The sequence below is a fragment of the Cydia pomonella genome, chromosome 7 (assembly GCF_033807575.1).
Source record: "Cydia pomonella isolate Wapato2018A chromosome 7, ilCydPomo1, whole genome shotgun sequence".
Taxonomy (NCBI): Eukaryota; Metazoa; Arthropoda; class Insecta; order Lepidoptera; family Tortricidae; genus Cydia; species Cydia pomonella.
Window position 1 is genome coordinate 5,524,424 of NC_084709.1, and position 24,066 is coordinate 5,548,489.

Consider the following 24,066-nt stretch of genomic DNA (forward strand, 5'->3'; position numbering starts at 1 on the left):
AGTTTTTTGCTAACAAAAACTTGAAAATTTGATAACATACTTAAACTTAACACAATTAGGATCGAAAAACCTCGTGAATCTGAATAGAAAAAAGTGTAACAACTCAAAATAAAATGGCCCTCATACACGCATGAAATCTTAACGAATTTGTAAAAATATATTCAACAAAAATCAAGCCTCAAACTTAGCAAAAAGTAAAATCTTGAAATAAATTATTAATATTAACAGGAAACTAACTATTACCTACAGGCGCAGTACCGATCGTGGCAACAATTACATTAAACCCTCCTCAATGCAATATATTACGCTCCGCCGCCATTGCTGCATGTTAACCGATCGGTTACTGTTACACGTGTTTAAGTGGCTGTCAATTAGCGCATAGCTCTTGACTATTTTAGTTGAATAAAATTTATAATATTGATATCGAATACTAAAATCATTTGTCGACTTTTTTTCACAGCTGTAAAGCAGCCGCACTAATGTAAACACGAAAAACATGTTTTTTTTAATAAGGTGCAGTTTGGTAATTTCGAGACCGGGATGATTTTGAAATGGCCTACATTGATTAAATTAGAAGCACTTTCAACTGCAGCAACTGTAAGGGTTTAATCCAGTGGTTGACTGGTAGAGAATACCTTAAGGCATTAAGTCCGTTATTTGTATCTTCATGTATTGTGCAGTTAAGATTAAATAAATAATAAGTAAGGGTAAGTGTTGCTTAAGTATGAAATACCATGCCATTTTCAAAATTACCCCGCCTTCAAAAATTATCTCAATGCACCTTATTGCGTTTATGTGTGTGTGTGTGTGTTTTTTTTAATGAAGTGAAAAAAGTATCTCCATCTCCTCTTTCTTCTTCCTATCATTGTCTCAGGGTTTTGCCACGGCTTATGGTCTGCTTTTTTTGGGGGGGCCTTACCTTTACTATTGTACCTATGTGTTTTCTTGCTCATTTGCTACCTCTTTATTAAATATTATAATTATACAGAATCCAACAACCCAATTGCATTAAACTGTCCTTAATGTAATTGACACAGCCGCCGTTCCCGCATGTTAAACGATCGGCTAATGACACACGAAGGTATATAATTACCAGCCAAATTGTATTATGAATACTTGAGCACATGCGGATATCGAGTTATTCAGATGTTAGCAATTCTACTCACCTCCACTATTTTAAATTTTAAATTAAAGCAGTGATAGCAAGATGACCTGACAGAGACTGGTGGAGGCCGTCCAGAGTTCATGTTACGTTTAGGAGGGGGGTGGGGGTAAGAAAAATATCATATCAAGAATGATCACGATGGGGGTTGGGGGCAGAGAAGATATTATAACGTGTAATTTTTTTTCAAAGCGGAAAAGCCAAAAAGAACAATATTACTCAAAAATTTAATCAAATAAAATAATCCGCTCTATTTTGTATGCGTATTTACCCAATAAAAGAAAACATTCATCGCACCAACATTAAAGCATTAATAATAAAAGTTCGCACCGCATCGCATATTTTAGTGATTTTCGTAGCGAGTAAGACTCACGATTTCACAGTTATAAATAGGCCAAATATGATCACATGATTTCTGGTTAAGACTCGAGTCTTTTGAGTCCTATGCTTTAAGACTCGATTCAGTTTTTCAGACTCTTATAATTAAGACAAAATTTGAGTCCTTTTCGGACAACTTGTATTTTTTTTACAAATAATTTCAAAATGCGTCGTTTTTGTTAATTCATGTACTTAACACAAATCACACTATAACGCCTATTTCCTTTACTGTTGTTTCGGTAAAACCTATAAAATGATTGACTGAGTCTTTATTGAGATAGTCGAGTTTTTTTTTGTTGCGTTTAAACAATACCCAATAAAGGATTTAACTGGGGACTAAAAAGACTCAGAAGTTTTTTTAGCTCTGAGTGTCGTAAAAACAAGTCAAGTTCTTCAATTTAGACTTAATAGACTCGAGTTCCTACTAACACTACCTGATACAGATTTATCAACTTGTTACGGCAATGAACTGAAATAGATGTCATATATTTAAAAAAAAAGTGACGAATTCATCCAGTGGTGAAGGCCGAATTCAAACTTGCGTTTTTAGCTATCCGGGCTAACGCTATGAACCCTTAGGCCACCTCGCCACGGCGGAACAGGTCCCAATTTCTCGACTATATGCCATCCTAGTAAGACTAGGCGACTATGACCTAATATAAGGACAAGCCTAATATATGACGATATAAAAAATATAGATACATCACGGAATAAAATTACATAGGCATATAATCTTATTTTGAACGTTTGAATTTTATCAAAAATTTGGCTATAAAATGAATAACTAATAACTAAACATTATTTTAAACTTGACTGTCTATTGGTTAACGATATTTTGTAACACGATTTTTTTTGCACAAACCTCTATGTGCACATTCATCTCAAAGATTTTGCAATAGTATTGACTGCGGATATCCAACCAAATGTTTAAGAAATCTAATACCGATCGAAGTATTTAAATAGTCGATTATGCTTTTTGTTACTTGCTTAACACACCCACAATGCATAACAGCAGTAACAGGTATTGGAAATCTAGTTAAAATTTTGAATTTAAATGCAAAAATAATATCAACAATTTAATGACTTTTCTAATGGCTATTACGGGCAGAATTGAACGTTTAGGAGAGGTACAAATAATCGTAAAAATTAATTAACATACCCCAGGGCTTTGGGTGCGGGAATAATTTTACACTAACCAAAAATTAAGTAAAAACGGTAGTACCCGAAACTTATGTAACATTTCTAAGTACATTTGGGGTAAGCTTCACCACCTATTTTTTTTCGTAGATTCGTTACTATTTTATAATAAACAAAGTTATAAATACACGAAATAATTTCTACATACAAAACCCCGGGGTATATTAATAAACATACCTAACAAATGTCCTTGAATTTTCGGAAGTTCCTTGTGGAGCCTTTCCCAAGAATTTATCGATATGACTGTTACCGTTTTTAGTGAGAACGCGTTTTCCCTAGTTAAAAGGCCTCGGTGATAACTATTCATAACTAAGATTTCTCAGTCAAAAGTCAAAACTAGTTTTCGTAAAGTGCCTTGGTGAAGACTAATTTTTGAATAATTGTTCAAAAAATATATTTGAATTGGTGGGTTGCAGCAATGACAATTACGGTCGAAATAAAATCAAATTGGAAAAACCACAAATTGGTCAGGGCGATAAATATAAACCCGTTTCATTAAGCAACAGTTGAATGTAATGGTTGCGGTTGCCTGTTAAACCATGTTGACATCAAAGCTTGAACTATTTTCATTTTATCTGAAAACACGCAAAGTTTATGAACAAATGTCGTTGAAGATAAGACTTATATCACTTATAGAAAAACAATACAACAGTCGTTTAATTATTATCGATGTAAGCAAGCAAGCAATGAGAGTGACCGTATAACGACGTGACAATATTTAATGCCTTACGGATGTTTGAACCTGAAATGGCATTAGTTACAACGAATTTGACCACAATCTTCTTAATTTTAGATAATTGCCTAAATTTGTAAAAATACGAATAAATATCATTTATTTCCACTAATCTTTTCAATAAACGTAGCTTTTATTATTACTGACGTAATTCAGAAATATGATATGGGCACAGCTTGGTTAGTTTTAAAGCTATCCAGCGCCATAAAGGGGTCTTATCTGTCTGTTTGGCAGCGTGATATTAACAGTGTCAACTACTTTCCCTCCTGTAAAGTTCCCTACCGAAAAAAATATCTTCCAGGCAGCGTCATCCATCATAGGCTTACTTTTTTACTGCTCTAAAGTGTAATACTACTATTACACTAAATCAACTAAATGTATATATCTCCTTGTTTCAGATACAAAAGCCCTAAAAGACGTCCAACTAATAGCACCATCCGCCGTCCGCCTCGGCGACGAGGTGCAGCTGGGTTGCAAGTGGACGCTGGAGGGGAACGAGACCCTTTACAGTGTGAAGTGGTACCGGGGCAGGCAGGAATTCTTCAGCTATCTGCCTAAAGAGTATCCTTTTACGAGGATATTCCCTCAGCCGGGGATTGATGTTGATGTAAGTATTTTTTCTTTATACTTCAAAATAAGTTTAACGAGCGGTCTAGCCTAGTGGGTAGTGATCCTGCCTATGAAGCCGATGGTCGTTGGTTCGAATAAGCAAGAGGTAAGAGCATTTATTTGTCTGATGAGCACATATATTTGTTCCTGAGTCATGGGTATTTTCTATGTATTTAAGTGTTTATATATCGTTGTCTGAGTACCCACAACACAAGCCTTCTTGGGCTCACTGTGGGGCTTAATGAATTTGTGTAAGAATGTCCTATAATATTTGCAAAAAAAAAGTTTTAAGGCATAAGTTTAATTGGTGCAAAATAGACAATTTTAATTATTTGATTTATTATTCTGATTATTTTTATGAGAAAGTACCTGACAAATCATAAACAAAAGTAGTTATATAATTCTCAAGAAGGGACTGAGGCATGTCTCGTGGTTGACGCCGCATTCGAACCGGAGTCTTCAGCATTCGTAGCTAAAGCCATCACCATAACTCAGGTGCCACGTTTAAAATCCATTGAATGAGATAGTTTCCACTACCCTGAGGGCCTACCGCGAACCACGTTCCACGTGTTACCTCTCTGTCGCGCTTGTAAATGCGTACGTAAGTGTGACAGGGAGACAACACGTCGAACGTGGTTTGCGGTAAGCTCTCTGTTATTCAGGTTGACTAAGTTTTACTTGAAGTTTCGGCTGCTTGAGACTGAATTTTAATATAGTCGACAAAAAAAAAATAAGTCAGATTTACGAGTCATCCCTAAAGGCTATCTTTTACTTACGAGTATAACAAAAGAGGAGTTATTACTCCTCAACTAGATATTTCATGAACAATCTGAGTCAAGCGGAATAGATGTTAATTTCAACTGTTAACATGTTTGGTTAGTAGCAGTAGCGCCGCTAACAATTTCTCTGCTTAGCCTTCAGGTTGACTGGTAAAGCATGCTTTTTGGCATTAAGTCAGCCTTTTGTACGATAAGTTTTTTCAATTATTAATTTATATTAATAATTATATATTAATTTATAATAGTTATTGATTATTGATTGATAAATTCTACCAGCTAACATGAAAAACTACTCAAAAACAGCATCGAATTAATCTTTCTCATCAGTTTTTGAACACTCAAGAGGGTCTTTACCAGCTGGTGTGGTGAAATGAAAATAAATAAACATGAAGATGGGTCCATGGGGTCCCAGCGCGCACAAGTTTTTTGGAGAAATCGCGAAACGTCTGGTTGACGTAACTGGTGACCGAAGAGCTGGCGGCTTCCTCGCACAACGTATCAGTATTGCGATACAACGAGGAAATGCCGCCAGCATCCTTGGTACAATGCCTCAAGGGCCTATTTTATATATAAGCTAGTTATAGTATTCATCTGTATATATCCATTATGTATATTGTTACTGTCAATAAATAGAATTACATAATAAACATGAATATTAGATCAATACAGGGGCTGTAGTAGGTACTTAACTTGATAGGTAGAGTAAATCAAATTTTTGGTCCCAAAAACTTCACATTTCCCTCAACGTGTAATGACGGCGGACGGCGCTTTACACACGTCTACACGTTCCACTACTACACATTTTTCTCACCACCGACACAAATAAATTCTTTAATATCATACACGTGTACGTTCCCAAACTTATTCAATCATGCATATTTACCTCAAGCATTACCAAACTCCTTATCCTTATTGACTCCACAAAAATTACACGTACGTACAATTTAAATTACATTTAATATTTTTCTTATATAAAGAGAATATCTAAAACCCTAAAAAGGTTTCAAAATAATTTGTTAAAAATATTTTGAACTTGTAAGAGGAACTCTTGAAGATTTAATTAATCATTACGGCAAATGACTTCAATTTGCCTTTGTTCTTTGAGGCATAGATCTTAACAAGTTAAAACGTGTTTTGTTTTCATTAGAGGTAGGAGAGGCTCAGGAAATAACTTTAAGGAAGGACTTCAAAGATTGAGATAACAATAGTTAAATCTAGCGAACAATGAGTTTAATCACGATCTGAATAAAATATCTAAATAAAGTGGCGTGTATATCTTAAAAGTTAACAAGGTGAATCGGATTTTTTTCATCATTGGAACGCGAGACCGATACGCAATTTGCCGTTTTTAGGATTCCGTAGCCAAATGGCAAAAAACGGAACCCTTATTTTATTTTATTTTATTTATTCATTTTAATTAACACAGTATAACAGTTAAAACTAAAGCACTGTGAAATTACATATTGAACCTAGACAATCTAGACATGTATAATTGGAAAGAGTTGACATGAAACATCAAAATACTAATTAGAATACAGGTGACACTTATAACACAGAGGGACGAATATCCATCATCTCGCTGAACCTCAGACATTCATTTATAGATTCGTCATATCCGTTTGTCTGTCCGATAATGTCACAGCCACTTTTTTCCGAAACTATAAGAGCTATACTGTTCAAACTTAGTAAGTGGATGTATTCTATGAACCGCATTAAGATGTTCACACAAAAATAGAAAACTACGGAAGCCTAAAAAACAATAAATTTTGGGGGTTCCCCATACTTAGAACTGAAACTCGAAAAATCTTTTTTCATCAAACCCATACGTGTGGGGTATCTATGGTTAGGTCTTCAAAAATGATATTGAGGTTTCTAATATAATTTTTTCTAAAATGAATAGTTTGCGCGAGAGACCCTTCCAAAGTGGTAAAATGTGTCCGTCCCCCCCCCCCCGTAACTTCTAAAATAACAGAATGAAAAAACTAAAAAAAATATATGATATACATTGTCATGCAAACTTCCACCGAAAATTGGTTTGAACGAGATCTAGTAAGTAGTTTTTTTTTAATACGTCATAAAAAATTTAAAATTTTTTTTTTTTTCATCAAACCCATATGTGTGGGGTATCTATGGATAGGTCTTCAAAAATGATATTTAGGTTCCTAATATCATTTTTTTCTAAACCGAATAGTTTGCGCGAGAGACACTTCCAAAGTGGTAAAATGTGTGTCCAAAGTGGTAAAATGTTGAACAAGATCTAGCAAGTAGATTTTTTTTTAATACGTCTTAAATGGTACGGAACCCTTCATGCGCGAGTCCGACTCGCACTTGGCCGCTTTTTTTTTGCAATGAAACAGCTTTGATATAATTATATGCATATATATATGTGTTTAAGTATATAAATAAGTTGACAAGCGGTTACTATTTTGTTTCCTTCACTGTCTTGAACGTTTACGTAGTTTATGACTACTGATTACCCTTCCAAAGTGGTAAAATGTGTGTCCCCCCCCGTAACTTCTAAAATAACAGAATGAAAAAACTAAAAAAAATATGTGATAGACATTGTCATGCAAACTTCCACCGAAAATTGGTTTGAACGAGATCTAGTAAGTAGTTTTTTTTTAATACGTCATAAAATTATAAAAAAAAAAAAATTTTTTCATCAAACCTATACGTGTGGGGTATCTAGGGATAGGTCTTCAAAAATGATATTTAGGTTTCTAATATCATTTTTTTCTAAACTGAATAGTTTGCGCGAGAGACACTTCCAAAGTGAAAAAATGTGTGTCCCCCCCCCCCTGTAACTTCTGAAATAACAGAATAAAAAATCTAAAAAAAATATATGATATACATTACCATGCAAACTTCCACCGAAAATTAGTTTGAACAAGATCTAGTGAGTAGTTTTTTTTTTAATACGTCATAAAATTAAAAAAAAAATTTTTTCATCAAACCCATACGTGTGGGATATCTATGGATAGGTCTTCAAAAATGATATTTAGGTTCCTAATATATTTTTTTTCTAAACTGAATAGTTTGCGCGAGAGACACTTCCAAAGTGGTAAAATGTTGAACATGATCTAGCAAGTAGATTTTTTTTTAATACGTCTTAAATGGTACGGAACCCTTCATGCGCGAGTCCGACTCGCACTTGGCCGCTTTTTTTTTGCAATGAAACAGCTTTGATATAATTATATGCATATATATATGTGTTTAAGTATATAAATAAGTTGACAAGCGGTTACTATTTTGTTTCCTTCACTGTCTTGAACGTTTACGTAGTTTATGACTACTGATTACGTTTGGTGAACAATGGACATTTATTCAAGAATGAACATCGTGTGCAGTGCTCAAGAAAATACCGTGTCGCTTTAACAAAATACACGCGTCGCGTCGCCAGGCAAATGTATTGAATAAACTAAAGCTATAGGGTTTTAACTCTTGTCAAGCTCACTGAATACACTCTGCTCAGAATATATCGTTCGATCGGGTTAAGAATAAGTAAAATCATCTTTCAGCTCGATTCAAAGAATGATTAAGACACGTTTAAGATCTTTAAAAGATCGATTACTAAATGACATGTCAAAATTGACGTTTATATCGATTCCGCAATATGATCCCAATAAGATCTATCTACAATATTTCTAACGTCAAAGTGACATTAGTTGCCCGAATCGAGCTGCTTCTGTCAATTATACGACATACAAACGATATCTAATATAGATAGTTTTCATAACTTATCTAAACCAGAACTTTTCGTTATCGTATCTCCTTCTATTATTTTTCATTTTTCTATTATTCTTAATTCATTTATCTATTTTTCAATTTGTTCACTCTATATTACTTATTTTATGTAGTTTACTTCTTGTCTGTTACTTTATACTTTTTCGTGGCACGTTATACTTTCTTTGTTTTTGTTATATCATGTAATTTAATGTCTTTTTTGTGTTTACGAATAAAAATTATTCTATTCCATTATTTTCTTTCAAATCGGGCCGTTTGTCCGCTAGCCTAACGATGATCGTAACCAACAAAGTCTTTCCTAATTATAGAAAGTGTGCCTTCAACTTGATATTCTAATTAGGAAAGATTTGGTTGGTTACGGGCTTGGCTAGGCCGGCGGACAATGACTTAACTCGAAAGAAATGTAGAGTGTAAATCTGTGGGCTTATTATGTATTTACGCGTAAATATATTATTATTGACGATGTCATTTAACAGTATTAAGAATAGCCGTTACGTACTTAATCAGCGATTTTTGAGAAATAGGGAGTTGATTTTAGAACGCAAGTTTAAGAATGTTATAATTAATTTGGTTGGCAACATACCTATATACATGGTGAACGCTTTCAGAAACCAAATCATTGTAGTTGTAAAATCGATGATCAATGTTTTCCGTGATTCAACGTCACCCCAGTTTACCAGTAGCTGATATTTTTGATTAAACTGATACATCATATTTCTAGTATTATATTCGAACTAAAATCAAACAAATTCTTGTTATATACTTTCCGGTACGAGTATGTATGCAACTATTCCAAATGTTTTTTTTTTTCCGTAGGATATTTTAATATAAATATCATTTCTCATGCTCTAAAGGAGGGTCACAGTTGTTCTGAAAAAAATGCGCAGACAGTGAGCCGTTTCTGCACTAGAAAATATTACTTTCCAAATACGTTTCTTTTTTCTTTTTTTGCGATAAGCAAATGAAATTTGATTTGATTTACATTCTGATATTTTCTCCCCATTCCAGAAACAATTAAGGGGGTATTCAAATCTTCTCGGGTCAGAGGTGTAGGGTTAGAGCCAGTGTAGCTTTATTTGACGTTCATAAGCGCATTGTAATATGCCTACTTGAATAATAAAATATCTTTATCTTTAATGATACTTTTATCTAAATGGCTGATTGTAATTACCCTCAAGAAATGCTATAAAAGTTATACATAATTAAAAAAAAAAACATGTCCATGTCATGTAATTGATGTCCTCGTATTCGAAATGAAAAATAGAGTGTTTCTTAAGTCTGTTGAAAAACATGATGCCTATCATCAACAACCAACATATTTTCTACATCGTTTAATATGCATCTAAACAAATTACTACTTATTACTTGTTTCTAGCAATTTAAGGCATCTATCACACGCGCTCTACATTTGTAGATTTATTAGCTTTAATTGCATGTAATTATTTTCTTTGATTTTGCTTTTTACTGATTTGAGGCAAAAATGGTTAGGTTAGCTTATTTGTCGTGGTTTTTATAATGTGTTTATATGTATTTTGTATTATGATTTACGTGGTTTTATATTTTACTTTTATATGCATTATGTAAAAATCCAAATCTAAGACGGAAAATATTTTTTCGTTCAACCTTATCTTTACGGGGCTAATGTAAGAAAAGCTGTTTTAAGAGTAAAATCTGTCAAACTGCATTTTAAAATCCATAAATCTAGTGTTTTATAGAAAAACAAGCCAAGTCATGCTCCTTCAACCGAGAAACTATGAATAATCGATCGCGGAGCATTCCTACTGACCGTCCACTTCGCTAGTTATTAATGAATCCAACTTTTATAGTTCACATCGCTTTAAAGTTGTTCCGGATAAAAATTATATAAGATTTTCCGAGTAAAATTTTTATTCTTGTTTTTCGTTGTGATAGCTAGTTTGGTTTTGGCTTTTGCAACAATTTATAGTTTTTATAAAATAAGTTTATAGCGATTTGGATTTAATAAATGTTATTTTATCAGGAAACAGTGGAAACCACATATGCTTTATTTTGTAACAAGGAACTTTAAGGGACGTTATAATTTGTGAACATTGAAAACGATCTCAAATGGAAAAAATCGACTACATCGATACCTAAATATCGTAAGTTTAAAGATAACAAGAGGAAATATGTACTCACTGGCTCAAACGTGCATAGATTTGAATTTTGTTCTTTTACGTTTTTGAAGAAGATATGTAGTAAATAAAGACTTGGGAAGTATTAGCAGTACTGTATGCTAAATCAAAACCAAAGGGGATAATGTCACGTGACATATAGAGAAGCGCCATACACATGTAGTTCCCATTTTCCTTATACGAGTATATATTATATGGAATATATTAATAGTATAGAAAATATTTCTACGCAATTTGAACTAAATTATCCACAGCTATGCCCCTTCGTTTGTTTGAATTATTATTAGAGTTAGGAGCTCTTAATAATTTGTATGAAATTCGTTATTCACTACTAACTCTGATAATAACCAAAAATCGAAAAATTCAACCGAAGGTGCATATATATAATGATTCAGGAGACGTGAGCAGAATCAAGTCTGCGCATTCATTACGAGTATAAGCAAATGTTTCGTACCACTATTAGTTGTGACATTAAAGTTATTATTTACTATTCAAAGAAAAGTTTTAATTTAGTTACGACATTTATGTTCATCCTCTTTGTTTTATCCATAACAAGTGACACACTGAATGTCATCGGAGTCTGATTACTTTTGAAGAATTTTCTTCATAATCGAAGTGCTGACATAACGGTTAAAAAGTTTTTATTTTTGTTAATGAAGTGTTATAGGTTGTCCATGATCGTAGGTAATTAAATTTGTCTTTAACAAAAAGTTAAATAACAGAAAAAAGCGTGATGGTTTTTCTTAAATGATTGTCTATGATGGTGGACGATTATAAGAAAATTATATAGTTGCTACATAATGAAGGGCATTAAAACACAAGTGTGGGTTTAACCCCAAATTACAGCCAACATTGGGGCATCGTTGCTCTCTTGGCGGAACTCGCGGATATGTGGCGGTGTCGCCGAAATATCTTTACTTATCGCTCATTTTAAACGAAACTTTTGATATAGTTACTTTAAAAACAACAAAAATAATGTTGTACGTCAAATGGCGGTAAATGAAAACTTTTTTCTTGCATATACGCTTTCGTAGTTTTTTTTATTTTATTCAGTGACAAACTAGAGTTGGGGACCTGTTTCCGTATCATTCGATACAAAATAACATGCGAGATTTGTCAAAATTGTATGCAATTTACATTTCATGTCGAACAAAACGGCATCTCGACTGACATTAAGTAGAATAGAGGTCGAATCGAATTGCTTTTTTTTCAGAGATGTTCGATATTTGAATGTAATTACCAAATCGATTTTGATGTAGCAATTACAATATTTTCACAGATAAGAAATTTGTTGTAAGAAACCAGTGTATCTTAATATTGGCCATTATTTACGGATTTTAAGGCATCATAGAAGGTTTATAATATGTGTGTGGATAAAGTAAATAAATAAACACTAACCGTAACCGATTCCAAACCGAGTCAGCGTTCGATTCGGTTGAGCTACGGCAGTAAACTAGGTTATATAGGCCGTTAACGCACTTTTCATGTTTTATTGTTCTCGTTGTTATAATCCCTTTACGGCCCGCACTAAAAATCTCACCGGGAGTACGCGTAAACAGTAACTGATATTGTTGTGCTATTGATGGCTGCTGTTGGATGCTTTGGCGATCAGATGTCAATTGCACCAGCGTTATTATTGCACCGCAATCCTGCTGGTACGCACGGTAATGCTGCAATAAACGTCAAAATTAATATAAATGTAATGATAAAATGACCTTTCTGACATTTTCTGCAATACCGCTGTAGTAATGGTACTGTGAAGGTTTGAAACCTTCACAGTATTTTGGTAGGTAACTGGCAACGATTATGTATTTGAATTTAGAATTATCGCCCTGCTAGATGAATCTGTCTGCAGGCGGGAAGTCCGAAGGTGGCAATGATTGTAGTTGACTGTGATCTAGCTGAATGATAAAAAAAAATATATAAACCCAGAAATCGACAACGAGTGTTCATCTTCCACCACAATTATAGGCGTCCGTACAGTACATAGCAATAATGCAGACTTAATTTTTTCAGAAATATCAAGCTGTGTTGATGCTTGGATTTTTGACATTTTATTCCGCAATGCTGTATGCTGTTACGCTGGTGCAGCCTGAATCCGCGTGTTAGCTATATGAGTTTTACCTTTAAGTAGTTATATATATATATATATATATAAAGATCATTTGTTCAACTCTTTATCCTTTTTTTTAACTCTTATTTGATTAGTATTACTTCTACTGGTACCTATTTGATTTATCCAACAGATGTCAGGATCGTCTTGATAATGGAGTGCTGGAGCGGAATGATTATTCCTTTTTTCCTCACTCCAAGTGAAGGTGATGCTTAAAATCAAACGTTTCTCTATTTGGCTAACAGGCCAATCCATTCCATACTGACACCAGAATAATATCTGAATGATGGCATTTAGATATCTTACATCTTGCTAGCGCCAATAATGTACGAACAAGAACGATGAAATGCACGATAGCTTAACGTCATCATTTGGATATCAGTTTACGTTCGAATTGGCCTGAAAGACAGCACGAGTTGACAGCACGTTTTTGTTCATCAGACAATGGAGGTTGTAAAGGTATCCACTTTTACAGTCCACATTTGGCGTGTATCTTACCAACCGTAAATAAATATAGATGGTTTCATTTACAAAGACACGTGCCTGGAAGATTTGATAAATCTGCGCGTCATCGTGGTTGACACGACCTATAAAGGATGACTCACGCTAGACAGAGTTGGGGCCGGGCCGGAGCTTCTGGCGCTTCGTTTTCTATGGCAAGCACCACAGGATCACCGATCAGCCATTATAGAAAGTGACGTGTTGGACGCTCCGGCCCGGTCCCGGTCCGGTCTCGGCCCGGTCTAGCGTGAGTCATCCTTAAGATGCGCGGTTTTTTTATAGGTCATTATTAAACAAATTGACTAAGTCCCACAGTAAGCTCAATAAGGCTTGTGTCGAGGGTACTTAGACAACGATATATATATATATATATAATATATAAATATTTATAAATCCTTAAATACATAGAAAACACCCATGACTCAGGAACAAATATCCATGCTCATCACACGAATAAATGCCCTTACCAGGATTTGAACCCGAGACCATCAGCTTCGTAGGCAGGGTCACTACCCACTAGGCCAAACCGGTCGTCAAAAGTCGTGTTATCTATGTGGAAATTGATATTAGTTTTTATAGACATTTTCCGGAAATCGACAAACATTGTACCTACTTATTTTGTGTGAATAACTAGTTAGCGCTACCTCTAACCACCCCAGCTCCTCTACGAAATCTAGCAAAGATTTTCGGTTGCTAACTGCCTCCGTTAGTGTACCCGGGGGCCTTAGTTGCTACATACTTCTACCTGTTTCCAGTCCAGAAGAATGTATTTTGTTGTTTTCTCTGTTTTCATGCAAGCTCTACACATGGGGCTAATTACCCATATTATAGATATGTCTTTTACTGTGTTATGTCCTATAACTATCCTTCTATTTTTTGTAGTCGCTCTCTAGGTGTCCTAAGTAATATTCTTGTGAATTTGTAATTCAGTCCAAATATAACTTCTTTGATCTGCCTACATCTGTTCAGTGCATTTCAGTATTTTAGGTCTGTGATGTTGGTCTATCCGATTGTGTAATGTAAGAAATTCATAGAGGTAGTATGATGGACTCGGGTCCATATGCCGGTTTTTCGGAACCTTTCCGGGCCAGCTCATCCGCTGAATCGTGTCTTCTTCTGAAGTTGATTATTAAATATGTATTGAATATAAATTTGTGAGATCAAGCTAAATCTCTTCGATCTCGATCAGATCATCGGTAGTTTCACCTTGTTACATTCTCTTGCCGCATCTTTCGGTTTACAGCCGCAACTTACCAACTTTACCACTTAATCGTAGTGCAATTTACTCGTATCGTAACATAAATACTCTTTATTGCTCACCTCAGTTATTAAATTAAACATGTATAAGATCTCCCCCAACGCAATGAATCGATTTTTTTAAAACATATCTAGGAACCACCGCTAGAACACCTGCTTTAAAATAATGCTGGATCTTCCCGAGCCCGACCTTCCCTCCGACGCCTCTGTATTAATCAGAGTTTAAATTACAAGACATTTAACAAAACTTAACGTGAAATCCTGACTACTGGAATTACGCCACAGCGTGGTAAATAAATTCTGCTGGATAAGCAAGGAATGATATTAAATAAGAGGAAAAAAAGACTCGACAATCGCATCACTTATACTCGTTCTTCGAGAATTATAATAATGATTTTGATTATACGTGGTCCTTGACCCGGCTGACGTCGAAGATATATAGACTTATTTCCCTGGCAACACGAAATCGCTCTCAACTCGACGGTCAATCGACACTATTTGAGACACAGATTTAATCGTCCGTTAGGCTCAATAGATGTATTTTGCTATCAAAATATTTTTTTCTATTATAAAGCGGTCAAACTTATAACAGAGGGGCTTTTTGCATCGGGAGTTAAAATAGAAAAGAAACATAACTATTTGCAAATCTTAACATTATAACCTTTCATGCAACCTTTTGATAGCGGAAACTATGACAGTTTTGGATAGAAACCCGAATCGGATTTAGTTCAGCTAAGGGAACCTTAATCCCTAATCAAATCAGGCAAGATGCGAGCGTTCATAAACTAGTACACGTTTTATACTTTTAAACTACGAGCCAGCAGAGTATCTTAATAAACTTTATCGTAGCTGAGCTCAATTCAGAAACTGGCTCCAAAAATACCTCATAATCTTTTACGAGCTGATTATTTTTCATCGCATTATTCCGACGTACGTGCGAATCACAACTTTATTATAAGAAAATACTTTATTATTCTGAACTCGTATTTCTTTGATAATATCATTAAGCTATTCATGAAGGAAATTTTCCAAATTGTCTTCGAGGTTATATTTGTTTACGTCAGTTGGTCTTCCTTGTGCTTCAACGTCGGGTTAAAAATCATTTTATTATTCTCTATTCTATATATCTCTATTCATCCATTTTATTGATCTGAAAGTTAAAAAACTAATTCTAGTATTTTTATAACGCTTTTCCTGTAACTTAAAAAAATGATAAATTAACTTTGTTTACCCAGCGGCCTAATACATTACTTTAAGTCTTTTCGGCCAATTCCAACTTTGGCTAAATCCTTGAACCTTCATCCCTAAAACGCTACTTAGGTACATCAAAGTGGAGCGGCAGAGACCGATGATTTCAAAACCAAAATGCCTTATCTCAATATCAATTTCATACTAAATTGCCGTTTCAACTTTGCGGCGTTAGCGGTAAGCGTTACGCAAGTCTTAGCTCTAACAAAAACAGTCGTTTATAAATAAGGTCATTTTATTTGCTGAAATGAGATGAAATTATTAAATTAATACGACAATTTGATTTCGCTTGGGGCGTTCCTGATTATGTTTCGTATCTTGCTCCCCGGGGTTTATTTTCGAGGTCTTTTTAAAATGTCACGCAGTTTCGTTTGCGGAGGTAAGTGCTGTAGTATGTTTTATCTTTGACTTTCTTGGAATCTATAATCGGTCGAGTATAAATTATAGAAACATCTTGACAAGCCAACGCTCCAAAAAATTTATTTACACGACCGTATTTTCAATGTATAAGGCCGCGGACTGGACGCAAGCAGCGCGCAGGACGTACATATATTTGGTCGAGCACAATGTCTTGGTTTGGCGCTCGCCACGCTGCGCGCCGTTTGCGTCCAGTTCGCTGCCTTAGAAGCGTGTAAATATATTTTTGAAACGTTGGCTTGTAAAAATGTTTGTGAACTCGTCTTTACTTACTTATTACTTTGTATACTGTAATACAAAGTAGTATATTATAATAATTGCTTTTTGGCCGTCTAGTATGCCCTGGAGATTGGAAGATCAGATGGCGATTGCTTTCGTAAAACCAGTGTCACTGGCAATCCTTTGAATTTAGTTGCCAAATGCGCAATCAAGGGCTCCTTGTTTTTTTTTTGTTTTTTACTTTTTATATCGTATATCAAATGTAAGCTTATTTTATATATAATCGAACTGTAATAGGTTGCCTTATTAAAAAGTTGTCTAGTCCGTGGTTGCCTAGATTAAGCGCTTTTTAGGGTTCCGTGGTCAACTAGGAACCCTTATAGTTTCGCCATGTCCGTCTGTCTGTCTGTCTGTCTGTCTGTCCGAGGCTTTGCTCCGTGGTCGTTAGTGCTAGAAAGCTGAAATTTGACATGGATATATAAATCAATAAAGCCGACAAAGTCGTACAATAAAATCTATAATTTATTTAGGGTACCTACCGTACACGTAAAGTGGGGGTGAATTTTTTTTTTGCTTCAACCCTACAGTGTGGGATATCGTTGGAAAGGTCTTTCAAAACTAATAGGGGTCTTCAACAAACATTTCTTGATAAAGTGAATATATTCGGAGATAATTGCTCCGAAAGAAAAAAAAATGTGGGGGGACACATTTTTTTTTTCTTCTCTCTAATTTTTGAACCATAGGTCCAAAAAATATGAAAAAAATCTTGTAAGTAGAGCTTAAGAAAGACATTGAATGAAAACTATAGCGGATGTGATCAGTTTAGCTGTTTTTGAGTTATCGCAAAAAGTTTCCCCTTCTTAGTAAAAATACGTACACCCACAGTTCATCCCTTGGTTAACAATCTACCATACTTTAAGCTCCAGTTTACTCTGAGCATGGCCCGACATGCTCTTGGCCAGTTTTTATTTAATATCTACGCGTAGCCGATATTGGCGTTTTCCCGCTTTATAGAGGATCGCTTTCCTCTACGAACAGAGCGCCCGTCGAGATTATAATACAGCAGATGAGCGATATTACTGACGCAAAAGTCAAAATCAATGTTTCTGCCTCGATTTTTGACATTTGCGGCAGTAATGCAGTCGACAGATATGTCGCGCCGCAATGCTGCAGCTGTAATGCTGGTGCAGTATCAGCCGAACGGGGCTTTTCAATGTAACCTGCTGACAAACTTTTACAAGGAACTCTTTCAACCTATTCGCACTGCGTAATGCTTTTCTTAGAGGTCTCCACAGAGACCGGGCGTGTTTGCGTGTCACTCTCGGTCCTCCTTGTTGGGCTTAGAGCATTTAACCAACCCGAGTCGCCTTTAAGAGCTTACCCCCTGTCAAAAACCTCGGCCAATGGTCATACTGTTTTGTACAGAAAATTACAGACAAGGCGTCTCCAGTTGGTTAAATGCTCTAAGTTGCTGGGATCTTCTTTTAGTACAATCGCCATCAGACATATCGGAGCGGCCAAGGTGTTTACAAATATAATATGAACACGCACTCTAGCTTAAAAATAGAGGTGTGTTTAGATACTTATGAGCATCCTGGCCGCTCCGATATATTTATCTGATGTCGAGTGTACCTTCCCCTGGTTCACGGGCACCGCTCGAATATCATTTTCGCTAAAGACCATCGAAAAATGAGAAATAAAAAATACCAAAGTCGAATTTAAAGGCAATCCCCGTGAAGCCCATTATTACCAGATGGTTACCGCATAATAGCTTAATTCTACGCTTGCAAACGTTTTTCCATTAAATCTATCGTATTGCAAATAACACGGCCGTTACGGCCCAAATCTAATAAACACGCAATAACCCTGAGCGCCAATGAAGGTGTTGCACGGATTGCTTACTGCTGGATGGAGCATATAACCTCATAATACGGTCAGGTCTGAAAATATCGATACTAACAAAGTGCCAAAAATATGTATACACTACCCTAATATATGGGCCATAAAGTGGTGTATACATATATTTGTCTCTGCATTCGTGTCGATGTTTTCAGACGTGACTGTACCTAGCTATACAGATGAAAAATCCAAAATTTGCTATAAAGTTTGAACCTACGATATAGAAAATAGAGTTCATTTTCCTATGTTTAAAAATTAAACTGTACAAAACAAATGCAAGTTTGTCCCTATTTAAAATGATTTATTTTTCATCAAACTGAATAAGTACAGCTAGTCACGTTGCTCAAGCCTCAGGAGGATAAGACGACTCGTGTTCACAGGGTCTCTATTGTTTCCCATAAAGTTTTAAGTCATAATGTATTGTTTTTCCGCATTTTCGTCGTAATTTGTTTTTCCTTGGGAACGCGTAACTTCTGACTATTGCCATAAAACAAACCTAACCTAACCTAACCTATCTATAGGATAACCTTACGAAAATCCTAAGAAGTTAACGGTTTCAGAATTATGTTATGACTAATGATAATTATGTTATATATAGAAAGGGATCCCGTGTTCACAAGATATGAAACTCGGAAACATCTCATATTTTTGTACAGGAATCGAAATTATACATTTCCAAATGAAAGTATCCTTTGTTTCCTGTTTATTTATTTCTTTAGTTTCCGAAAATTTTCAATATTTAGGATTTTTTCCGCAACTTGCACAATTGTTTTGCGGTGTCTATGAGACGCAGTCCATATGTTACGGTAATCGTTTCAATCGTATTGGCATCGATCCTGGACCGTTGTAATATTGGATTCTCGAATAGGTTTGTGAGTTAAGAAAATATATTCTATCCAAATTCTGGTTTAAATTACCTGAAGTGACCATGATTACCTGTTATCACTGAAATGGAGACAGTGTGTGCGTTTGGGATTAGAGGCTGATTGTTTGTGTGTTAGTTTGTATTCAGCATCAAAAGTAGCGGATCAGACTATGCGTGAAAAATATCTACATACTATTCTGTAAGAATTTAACAAAAAGAGATATGCCTTCTTCTTCTTCTTCTTTCCATGTTTCTTCCCATTATTTGGGGTCGGCCCTCCTCGGTCTCAAGCGCCAGGTCAGGTTGTCTTTTTGCTCAATTTGGCCTTTATCAAATCCATTGATATGGTACACCACCAAGTAGCAGGCGGGCTACCTCTGCCTCTCTCATTGTCCGGTAGTGCAAAGGCTTTCCTCACGACATGGTCTTCTCATGATACGCCCGTACCATCTCAAATACGATTTGGTCTTCGTTACGCACTTTCTAGAGTCTCATCCAGATATATTGACCAATTAGAAATACTTTTGAACATGAACTGTAGTGATTTATCTCATAGAGAGGAAGATACTTTTGGCGCGTTGTCTCCGCTACTGAGGGCCTACCGCGAACCACGTTTGACTTGTTGCCTGTCTGTCGCACTTGTAAATTCGTACATAAGTGTGACAGAAAGGCAAAATACGTCGAACATGGTTCGCTCTGTTGGTGCGACAGTACATCGATTTAGCTGCGGTTTTCTGCTAAGTACCTATTTTGTAATAAATACATCAGCGATGATTCTTAAATTGGTTTTTAATTCAACAAATGCTATTAGAACAATTTTGTGGGGCTGTACATTTTTAACTTGAAATTAAATTTTATGTATGTTAGCCCAATGAATAATCCAAATTTGTGACCTCGAGCGCCGAACGCAACTTTGTCAAAAATCGAAAAAAATACGTGACTTTTTTTTTAGATTTCAGTGGTTTTAACCCTAAAGGACTAGTTTTTGATAGTACATTTTTAGAGCGTTTTAAAAGTAGACTAAATTCGCTACAATACGAGGCTAGAATTGTCTCTATAGATTTAATAGTTTCTGAGATAAAGCCTTTCCAAATTCATATTTGTTTTCGAACTTGTATTCGTAATAGAATCGCAGACACTATTTGGTTGTCATAGCCAATTGGACCCGCAAAACGTCCTCATAACACTTAGGAGCAGGATTTCACGTAACCGACCTTATTTGCGACGGGCTCCCGTAAATGTGGGATCCTAATTTACCTTGATTGTGTCAATTTTGTAAGGCCTTGATCCCCGATTGATGTCCGGCGCTGCGTACAGCGTCACATTGTAAAGGGTCGAGGGTAGGTTCTATTATTGAACACACATACGAAGAAAAAAAATAGGAATAACTAAGTAAAAGCTAAATTAATAATATAGTAAACTATCTGAAACATTAATTAAAGTAAAAGTAAACAAAGATAGAAGAGAAACCTAAAGATATACTTACTTAAAATTATTGTTATCAAAGTCATTAAAAGAATGTTGGAACTAATAAATTGTATCAGGATTACCATCTACAAATGTACACAGTACTGCAATAAATCATTAAAAAAAAAAGATACCTGGTCTAGAGGGTCTGCCTGCGGCATTGACCCTATAACGCTTGCCGCTTTATTGATTACTGTATGCTTGCCGCGTTACCTCTCTGTATTTCCAGGAATATACGGACGCTGGGATAGGTAAGCGTCAACCAGTAACGGCTGTCAACACGACCCTCTTCCAATGCGTCCCCCCCTCCCATGAAGGCTTTTATATCTACAGACTAGGATCCATATTGCCTCCATTGTAAGCGCCGCAAACTCATAGACTTGCAATAAAAAAAAACTGCGCGCTTGAGTAGTTGGGCTTGATCGGCGGCAGCGTCGATAGTTTTCACATAAGACATCCAAGATTGCAGACACGTGGTTAGTACAAGAAAGGTGAAAAGAGTCAAGCAAAATATGTTATTACCGACACTTAAACCTCGAGTCTTTGTAGACTACAACCAACTAAGCCTCTCATGTTTCCATATAACCTGGGCATGTCGAATTGCGAATATTTGGATGCCATAGCCCATTGGACCATCCCCATAACACTTAGGGACAGGATGACACGTTACCGACCTTCTTTGTGACGGACTCCCGTAACTGTGGGATAGTTGAATCCTAATTTAGCTTAGTTGTGTCAATTTTGTGTAATTTTTTTAATACCACTTCGGTGGCAAATAAGCATACTGCCTGCCCGATAAGCTTAAGCGGTCTTCATAGCCTATGGAAGTTTTCAACTCCAGAGTGTATTAAAAACCGTGTCACCGTTTAAAAACCCGTACACTCCTTTTGAAAGAACCCCATACTGTAGCCCCTCGAGAAAACCTCAACAGGGAAAACCTCAAAAACCTCATTCCACAGCCGGTACTTCCCAGGGAGAAAATCCCTCTCAAACTGAATGGTGTGCGAACATTTAAGTTCTAGTTCTAGGGTGTGAAAATGAACTTAAACACCATGCCGACGGCGAGCAGTGCGGTGATAGAAAGCGGCCTTTGGCATCATGTCAAACGATTCACCAGAGCAAAGCCCATTCTATAAGCGGTAGAACACACAAGGAGGCATCATTTCTCCTTAGACAAGGGTTCTCAATATCGCGTGTAAGTTCTCTGCTTCGGAACTCAAGTAGTAATGATATCGTAAGTTGTTTTATTAATTCTCAAGGGAATAAGTTCCCTCGTTCTATCCTACTATGTACACATTTTTGGCAGCATTATTATGCCTACATCGCTACCCTACACCACAGATTAACGTAGAATTATATTTATTTTCTTTACGCTGCACGCTAGTCACTAGATTTGCTTTGAATGAGCCACACTAGGGTTCGTTGGTTGCCAAATCACCGCGCAGTAGTAGTTTCGAATAGTTTATATAGCTCGTCGGAGTAAAAATGGCGTCTGAGCACGTAAATCGGGATTGTAAAATAGTCCTTAGGGTTTATTTTTATTTGGAAAAGGATTTTAGTAGACGTTTGTAGCAAATAATGTGAGTCATATTGAAGACGCATCGAAATAAATGAGTCCTAAGCGGGTTCAAATAAAAATGACAATAGCTAGGGTTATAGGTACAAATATTTCGTTAGATCTTTTTTTATGATATAGGAAATAAACGAGCAGACAAATCACCTGATGCTAAGCAATTACTGTCGCGCATGGACACCTGCAATAACTAAGGGGTTGCAAGTGCGTCGCCGGCCTAAGAGGGAAGTACGCTCTTTGTGGCAAATGTGTTTGGTGGACAAATTTGTAATGATTAATGAATAGCGAGAATTAGGCACAGATGTGCCTACGCACAGATCTCCGGCAAACACATCCGAGTTTAACTCTCGCCAAATATTAGCACGTTTGTCCGCAAGCATAACAGCCAGACAGGTCTTACGTTGACATCTTGGGCATATTATTTGTACAGTTATATAAAATAAAACTATGGCTCTCAGACGAAACATTAATTGTAAGGTAGGAAGGTGTAAGCGGTCAAAATATGTGTTTTATTTTGTAGGTTTAACATATTTTATTTACAAAATTAGCAGTCCAAACTTTACGAAATTTATTATTTAGATTTAAAATCAGTGCTTTACGCGCGTTTACCTAAACATCCATTAGAAAAAAAATCATTACTAAAAGTAAGTCTGGTTTAAAAAATTTGTTTTATTAAAATGAAAGATAACAAGCCGTGATAATAGAATCTGGTACTTGTTATTTCTAATAGTTAACAAAAGGTGTTCAATTTCATCGACTAAATCTATCAATTTGACATTTTTGCGACTAAAATCGATAACGGCCTCTTAAGTTTCTCGCACAACTGTTATGGAAATTATAGGGGAAAAGCTTTTTCCTGTTAATATTGTCCGATCGTTCGATTTTATAATTCTCAAACATTTTTGCAGCCCGGTCGGCGATTAAAACCTACATTGTTAAAAAAATAAGTCAAGACACAGCAATACGGAACGGAAAATGTCATTTTTATTAACAACAAAGGAAAGTAATCGGTTTTCAAAGTTAAAAGAGAAACAAGGAACAGCATTTTGAAAACAAATCACTCTTATTTTATTAACTGACTGAACTGGAACTTTGTAAATAATATTGGAAACCGTAACATAAAGCATAACCATAGTAAGCTTAGCTTAGAGTGTTTTGTTCACCCCATATATAGATAAATATTCATTTATTTTAAATTGATGATACTTTAGTGAAAGCGTTTTGTTTTATCACTTAAAGTAAAGTACCTAATAACTATGTCTTTTGCTTGACGAAATAAATTAATCTAATCTAATCTATAATAAATTTTAAGCAAGCTTTAAGAAAACTTATTTATAATAAGATTTAAGCATACCAAGTATACCATCTTCACCAAGTTTTAAACTTACGTTTTACCATAACTCCCGGTTTTTTGATAGGCTTGCGTGGGGATATTCCAACACGTAATGTAGAACGCCTGCTGGAATCCGTTCACAGGTACAAAAAAACCCCCATGAGCCGGTCTCAGCAGGGAGTGGGACTATTTCATATTACAGCATTATTATTAAGAACACTCATATATGAGTGAACACTCTAAGCGTACTTATTTCTTTATGCCTAAAGTAAGGAAAGAGCCAAGTCAGGCGAAAGACGATTATTTGATACAATAACGAAGCTCTTATTCATTCCCCTTATAAAAATCAGCTTCATATAAATGGCAGTAATAACCCTTTATTACTGCTCCTTTTTGTTGTCGCAAATATAACAATATCT

At 35.7% G+C, this 24,066-nt stretch overlaps 1 protein-coding gene across 1 annotated transcript in view; it reads left to right on the forward strand.

Moving 5' to 3' along the window:
- Positions 1 to 3,864: 3,864 nt before the first annotated feature.
- LOC133519649 (uncharacterized) overlaps positions 3,865 to 24,066 on the forward strand; it is a gene marked incomplete at its 5' end in the record, with an annotated part of 231,207 nt that continues 211,005 nt past the window's right edge. The window contains one exon of the mRNA XM_061853696.1: positions 3,865 to 4,077. Coding sequence (XP_061709680.1) covers positions 3,865 to 4,077 — 213 coding nt within the window. The remainder of the gene's footprint in view (positions 4,078 to 24,066) is intronic.